This window comes from Elgaria multicarinata, chromosome 4 (genome assembly GCF_023053635.1).
Source record: "Elgaria multicarinata webbii isolate HBS135686 ecotype San Diego chromosome 4, rElgMul1.1.pri, whole genome shotgun sequence".
Classification (NCBI taxonomy): domain Eukaryota; kingdom Metazoa; phylum Chordata; class Lepidosauria; order Squamata; family Anguidae; genus Elgaria; species Elgaria multicarinata.
Window position 1 is genome coordinate 71,722,841 of NC_086174.1, and position 8,131 is coordinate 71,730,971.

Sequence of the window (8,131 nt, forward strand, 5' to 3'; positions counted from 1 at the left end):
ATTTATAAAGGTGATTTTGTTAACTGCTCAGCAGGTTATTATTTTATTTATTTATTTATTTATTTAATTACATTTATATACTGCCCCACAGCCGAAGCTCTCTGGGCGGTTTACAACATTTAAAAATAGTAAACATTAAAAGTATACAATTTAAAACACACACACACACATAAAAACAGTATAAAAACAACAGTATCCATTTAAAAACAACAATTGTGGGGTCCATTAAAAACAAACTTAACGTTGTTAAATGCTGTTAAAAATGCCTGGGAGAAGAGAAAAAGTCTTGGGAGAAAAATGCCTGGGAGAAGAGAAAAAGTCTTACATTATAAGAGTTTCCTATTCAAGATAATCTAACCTGATAATGGACAATCTGCCATAGTTACTGTCATTTTTAAGCTTTCCACACTTCCATTTTGTCTTGAAAGCTATCTGCCTTCATAAAAATATCCTGACACGTCTAGTGACTATGCAGAGCAAATAATTTTTAATTTGGTAGTTTATCCTTGTTTTATGTGATGACAAATGCTTTACAATTTGTATCCTTTAAAATAGATCTATTTTGTTTTTAAAACATTTACATACTACCTTTCAGCAACACTTCTAGGACATTTTACAAAAATATGCAACAGTGATTCAAGTTCCTTGCCTTTTCTGGCAGTTGTACTAGTTCAAGGCTAATATCTTGACTAATGTCTTATTTATTTATTTTGTTTTAGGATACAAGTCAGGAAAATATTTTTAAAAAGCACCCTAACCACTGAAAATGAAACGTGATATTAATTGTTACCATGTTAACTGTGGAGTTGTACCATTAAAACCTACTGCAACAGAGAAAAGATCAGAAGATCCGTGTATTGCTAATTATGATGAAGAGTTTTGTAAAGACTGCACTAAAGAGAGGCTATTGCATAGCGACCTGCACCACGGAAGTTCCAGAAGTGTCAGCATCAAAAGCGAAGGCAAGCCCATACATAACAAAGAAAACCAACAAGTATCATGGAGACATGTTGGGACTGCCATTGAAATGGACAACGGAAATGAGGACAGTGGATACTCTTCTTTGTTGGGCAATCACCATGATACCAGTGAACATGATGACATTTTGGCAGGAAATATTAGTGATACACCAAATCACAGTTTCAGTCAAAGAAAAAATTTGCTTCCAGTCCTCCATTTTGAAGAGCTTGTCTGCTCAACTTTGAAAAAAACATGTAAAAGAAACCCAAAGGCATTGGCTGTTGTCTTAGATAAGATGGCTTCCAGGCAAAGCATGGAATTCACAAATCTTATTGGCAAAAAGATGGGACTAGATAAGTTGGACATACTTAGTGAGCTATTCCATGGGATGTTCAGACATCTATTAGCAAGCATCTTAAGACATCTCAGTTACATCGACTTGATCAAGTGAGTTTTGTGTTTGTCCTTAGAAACATATAGGTTAAGCTGTACTAGCTATAAATGCTTTGGTCAAGCTCTATTTGGAGAACCTGTTTCATACATGAAAGCTAATTGGTGGAAAAGCAAGTTTATGTTCCCATATGTAAGCAATGAATCCTTAATCATTTTCCTTTTCTACTTTTATTTATTTAAACTGAAACAATTTCAGGATAGTATAGGAACCTGTTCAACTTTTGTGTTCTACTAAGCACAGAGTAGACACTTCTGAAACCTGCACATTCCGGCAAAACATTGATGAGGTCTCCAAGAAGTGGGGAGGAGAAGAGAGTATACATATCTCTACATTGATTTAGCCTATTATGTGTTACAATAGTGAAATGATATGCAAATAGTCCTATGAAACTATCACTGGACAGAATTTATGAATATAACTGGCATTTGTTTTCTTAACAGTGTGGCTAGAGTGAGCACAACATGGAAGAAAATTCTACAGGATGACAAGTGGGCTTTCCAGATGTATAACAAAGCACTAAAATTTACTTTGGTAAGCTTCTGTATTTTTCCCATTTAATTGGAGGCCTCAAACCTTTTTTATTCTTAAAGTACTTACACAGTATCTAGGCAGTGTACAAAGGTTAAAAACAAACCGCAATTTCTGTTTACAAACTTTTGATCTATAATACAAGTTGTAAAATAAAAACTGCTTATTTTCTTAGAGCTAGAAGTTTTTGGTAAACTTATTAGCCAGTTCCTATTTTTGTTTCCATTAACCCATCCCAGAGTCCTTTGCATGTACTCTTCGAATAGAGACTGAGCTTTGTTTAACTGCACAGAGCTTTTGCAAAAAAGCAGAAGCAGCTCAGGTCTCTCATGGAGAGGTGTCAAGGCCTGGAGAAAAAATGGGGTAAAAAACTGTACTCTCTCCACACCAGCCTTGTTTTCAGTCTTGCCAATGAAAACCGAAAAAAAAGCTATGAAAGAGCTAGGCTTATTTTGGGAGATGTGTTGCAACACCTTCTCTTCAAGATATTATCTGATCTTCCTACTTTTTAGCTTTTGGATCCTACCCAAGACCATCCTTGTGTAGCACCTGTAAACATATCAGTCTCCCACTTCCTGAGTTGACCACCTGTTCTCAGACATTTATTTAGGACTCTCTTCCACAATATTTAACCTATCACTTAGTTTTTCTTTCTCTTTAATATATATTTTGGCAAAACATAAAAGCATGAATTTCCCCCTTTATATCTGTGAAATGCATGCATATCTGCATTGCTCACAGTTTTAATATGTAATCCATGTCTCTTCCATTCCTACTTCTGCTACTAGAAACTTCTCTTTTTCTTGCATTGGCCTTATTTATTTATTTATTTATTTATTACATTTTTATACCGCCCAATAGCCAAAGCTCTCTGGGCAGTTCACTAGAAGTTGTCAGGTTGCCTCCCTTTTATCTGTTCGTAAGTTGGCAAAGGCTGGCACTTAAGGGCAATGGTGCTTGATTGTTAGGATCAATGTCCACCCTTCAGTGAAATGGACAGGAAAGTACCCTGGCACCTAAACAGAACTCTCAAGGTATACTACACCAATCTCATTCACACCCTACATACTGAGAGCCTGTAGTGCTCTGACCTTTTGCCTAGCACATAGAATGCACCAGGTGTCTGCTAGTCCTTTTTTCCAGAAATTAGCCCCAGTATGTACACTGCTGTTGTCCCTCATAGAACCTAATAATTGCCTACTGGTTCCTGGTCTGCTTTTGAGAGCAAACCTTCTTGGCACTCTTAGCCAAGTTCCCATCTTTGTGTCCCGCCATGCTGTGTTCCTTCACCATTGGCTATGCAAGCCATAGCTGATGGGAGTTGCAGCCCAGCAACATCTGGAAGGCCACATGTCCCCCACCTCTCTTCTAGACCAAAGGTCCTAAGTTACATAGATACACTTCTGTTAATTTGATGAAGCTGCCTTGAACTATAGAAGAAAAGTCGGAGTATAAACACTGCTGTTTCCAGCGCCTCCTAAAAACAACTCTTTTCCAGAAAGCATTCCTCTACTTATCAGCCACCATTTTTATTTGTATTTTGTTTTAATTAGAATAATTTTAATTTGTTGTTTTAATCTTTATCTTTTTACTGTTTTATTCCTAAGTTCACTGTTCTGCAATCTATTGTAGATATGGAGGTATATATTGTAAATAAACAAAAAGTTGCTAATTAAAAATAATTAGCTTGTGTTTCTTTGAAAATGAGATCTCTTACTACAATTCTCTTTTCTCAGCAGAGTAATAATGCAAAGTCTTCCAAACAGGCTGATACAAGGGAATATACTCTTCACCGAGAAGCCTTAACTGCTGTTCAGAAAGTAGCAATTGCACCAATCAACCTTTCTAAAAAAGCATCCAGAATCAAGACAAGCAACCAAAGTATTCAGAACTCTTCCTCTTTCAGCCGGCACACATTGTTTTCTGAGGTAACATATACTTTTAATTAAGTGGTGTCTCGATACTGTGATGTTATTGGTAATACTTTCAGATACAACTGTACCATATTAAATGCATTTAGCCATTTGCAAACATTTATTATTACTATTTTATTTATTTTATTGCATTTATATACCGCCCCACAGCCGAAGCTCTCTGGGCGGTTTACAACAATTAAAAATAGTAAACATTAAAAGTATACAAAAATTTAAAAAACATAAAAACAGTATAAAAACAACAATTCTGGGGTCCATTAAAAACAAACTTAACGTTGTTAAATGCTGTTAAAATGCCTGGGAGAAGAGAAAAGTCTTGACCTGGCGCCGAAAAGATAACAACGTTGGCGCCAGGCAAGACTCATCGGGAAGATCATTCCACAGTCGGGGGGCAACCACTGAGAAGGCCCTCTCCCTTGTTGCCATCCTCCGAGCTTCCCTCGGAGTAGGCACTCGGAGGAGGACATGAGGTTAGATTAAGCGAGCAACATACTGAACTGCTTACAAGGCAATAATAATAATAATATATTCATTTGTTACCTGCCTCTCCCTCTGGATTGAGGCGGGGTACAACACAAATTCAAATGCCATAAAATACATATAATTGATTAAAACATTTAAACATGTATGCTTCAGTTTGTGTACTATTTAGCACACCAATCACAGGAAGCCTTAAATTCTGGTTTAGCAAACTAGAAAAGCAAGATCTTGGTTCCACTGAGTTTCACTTTGATTGATGGAAAGAGTGAGAAATGTTTAAATATGTGGGGTTTTTTTCAACAGGTTGCAAAGACTTTGAAAAATACTGAAAACCTGAAAGCTTGCCATCGCTGTGGCTCCCCTGCAAAGTACGATGCCCATCTGCAAAGGGCGACATGCATCCGCGAAGGCTGTAGTTTCGACTTCTGCACTAAATGCTTATGCAGCTACCATACTGCCAAGGACTGTATAAGTGGAAAGCCTGTGAAACCATCCTCCAAACTAGGACCCCTTCCTGGTACCAAAAAAAGCAAGCAGAACTTACGGAGACTATAATTTCTGTGGTTTAGGGTGTGGTTAGTGTAACCTATAGATTGATTTTAGACCCCAGAAGAAGAGTGAATGTGAACGTTCATTATAAAAAAAATTTCAAAAACCAAATGTATTTGAGCTTTTTTCAGTGGTTTTTTTAACCACTGAAAATTCTAATTTTAAAGAATTAGATGTCTTTACCTGCCTTTTTAAAAAAGATATTCAGCTGAATTTAACTTATCTGTATGTTTAGTGGAGGAGGGAGAGGTAGCAAACTAGCTTGTCATTTTGTCAAGCAGTCAGTCAGTGGAATTTTATTAAGTTGTGAAAGGGACAGTCAATTAGTTTTAAGGAATGAGGTTTGGTTTAAATATACTCCCAACTTCATCCCTTCTAAGAAATGCTATGACTTTTTTACATTGGACGCTAAAATGGATATGAAATGTAAGTGTATATGTTTGTAAATACTTAAATATTTGTCGGTCTCTTTATGCTGAAAAATAAATTTAACTTTATAAAATATACCACTACTGCATCTGCCATCCCCCACCTTTCACCCCCAGCTGGCCCTTGGTATTGTATGCACTGTCGCATGCTGACTGATTAACCTGCAAAGCAGGGCTCTGGTGAAGAGTGGAAGAGCAGGCTGACTACGTGGAGAAGCACAGAGGTCTACCGTGGCCAGTCTGCTATGGTTTGTGCAGAGATCAGGAAGCGAGACAATGGGATTTCACTGAGGCAATCTGTATTACCTATGGATAGGTCATTCTTTTAATTTTGCTATGTTCAGGGATTACTAGAAACAGCATTGTCAGGATGACTGCAACAGAGATGTGATGTAGTCCCTTAAGGGGGACATTCCCAATACCACATTGAGGATTTTGGCCTTGTCGGTGTGGAATTCGCATGCAACACAGCTAATGGAGGGAACAATACTATGTCCCCCTAGACAGCACCTGGGGGACAAAGGATTGTTATGTTTCCTGGCTCTGAGCTAGGAGACAGGAAATGGCACTCCCCACCCCCTTGTAGAAGGCACAGAAAGAGCTGCCCTGGCTACTTCTGCGTTTGCAAAATGGAGTGCAAAGATGGGGAAAAGGAGGCGTTCCCAGGGGTAGCGATAGGAGTAGACCAGGGCAGCAGCCATACAAAAGAAAAATTGCAATGAATAAAAAAGTGTTATGTTGGATGAATGAAGGGTCTTAATATATTTTCTTTAAAAGGGTTCCTTGATAATAGTGGATGCATATACTTCCTTTGCCATACTCAAAAAAACAATTGATCTGGACATAGAGTGGGAAATGTGTCACCACCACTGAGGTCAGAAATACTCTGTACTCACATCTATTGGGGGCTTGCTGCAGTTTTGAAGTGCTATAGAAATTTGCTGAATCAGATAACATAACAAGAAATTGAACGTTTGCACCAAGATGATTCCAGTTAGTCTAGGGGGCTTTCAACCTGTAGGTGCTGATTTGATGTGCCTAATTTTCATACAGCCTAATTTTATGTAGTTACAATAGCTACATGGGGAGCCCTCACAGGAGGGGCTAGTTTGTATACTTGCTGTAGCTACCAACCTCATTCATTGGAACACAATGAGCATTCACTTCGTGCAAACATTTTCCCTTCAAGCTTTTTTCTTTTTTGGTCATAGTTGGTTCGTTTTTTGTATCAACAGAATCTCAACTTACTACATAGTTATCCCTATAATTATTAATATACTTGTTCTACCCATGTAGATTGGTATCAGAACAACATCTAGAAATGAGAGAAAAGATACAGTAGACAATTTAAAAATCAACTTATCTAAAGTACTAAAACCCACCCATTCCCTCATCAAAAATTTTAATGGTTTCCAGAAGATACCCAGGCTTGGTTTATTTCAGGCCTGTTGGCAAATGAAACTTGTCAGTTGTTAAACCAGGAGCAGGCAACCGTTTTGGTCCCATGGGCGTATTTGGGAAACTGTTCTGGACACCACAAAATGGCTGCCATAGGATATGTGACTAGTCATAAAGGACAAGTAATGTGCTCAAAAGACTGAATGCAAGGCAGAGGTGGTGTCCAAGCCCCAATGCTAAACAAACTCCTTGGAACCCAGAGTTTTAGCGCCAACAGAAATCCATTTCACAGAAGACAAACTCCCTCCCCCCACTGAACTCATTCCCCCTATCTCACGCTTCATCGCCACCCATATTTTCTCTCGACACAGCTCATCACCCACAGACCTACATACACCATATCTTCCAAGCCACCCATCCTCGTCTCTCCCATACCCATGTACCTTGCATGCATAATGCATGCACAAGTCCCTCCCTTTTCACTGCAAGTACATGAAAAAAAAATCTTTTCAAGTTGTCTCCAAACCCCCCGCCCAAACTCTTCTTCTGTCTTGCACACATGTATTTTATTGTAGGGCACCTTGGGAGGGCTTCTGCGCTGAAAAGCAGCCAAGAAATATTTTGAATAATAAACTGTCCATTCAGACATACAAACATACAGCCCTTCCCATCACCCCTGTTTGCTCCCAGCTGCTTCCCACAGCTCCTGTTCAGTCCCTGCAGCTCTTCTTAACACCCTACCTAATCCCCTGCTGATTTACTGTTGCCCTTACTAGCCCCATCCCCATCAGTTTATCAGAGAGAAGTGACATGTCCCTTTTTCCCCCCTTTGCCAGTTGCACTGCGTCTGTGCCATACTTAATGGCACAGAGCCATTAATGAGAAAAGAAGATGCCTCCCTAGACCCCCTTACCTTCCTTTGAAACTGTTCCATCTGCCAGTAAGAAAATATGGCTGCTTTAGGGAGTTGTTAATGATGGTAGACGTGGTGCTATAAAATGTCTGATTTTACATGGGACCAGTATATCGCATTGGATTCTTGACCTGACCTTGTTATCAACTATTGCCAATTTTCTGCAATGATTCTGCCAAATTATTTCATAGCTAACATGTCCTCTGAAGAGAAGAAACCACACGATGGTGCTGTTGCAGCATTGCACAAGATGTCCAAGCGAAACAGATGTTCACTGATGGGAGCAGCAAACTCATTTTATGAATCTTATGTAATGATACGTGGGGCTGCCTTTGAAAATGGTCCAGAAACTTCAGCTGGTACAAAACAAGGCAACATGTTTGCTAACAGGAACTGGCCAACGAGACCACATCACGCCAGTCCTTTTCCAGCTTCATTGGCTGCCAATCCATGTGTGGGCCGGATTCAGAGTGCAGGTATTAACATT

At 38.9% G+C, this 8,131-nt stretch overlaps 1 protein-coding gene across 1 annotated transcript; it reads left to right on the forward strand.

Moving 5' to 3' along the window:
- The first annotated feature begins 766 nt into the window (after positions 1-766).
- On the forward strand, positions 767-5,308 carry FBXO5 (F-box protein 5). Its single transcript, XM_063124528.1, has 4 exons — positions 767-1,407; positions 1,855-1,945; positions 3,682-3,870; positions 4,660-5,308. Exons 1-4 carry the CDS (start codon positions 767-769, stop codon positions 4,909-4,911), a joined length of 1,173 nt encoding a protein of 390 aa, XP_062980598.1. The 3' UTR covers positions 4,912-5,308.
- The last annotated feature ends 2,823 nt before the right edge of the window (positions 5,309-8,131 follow it).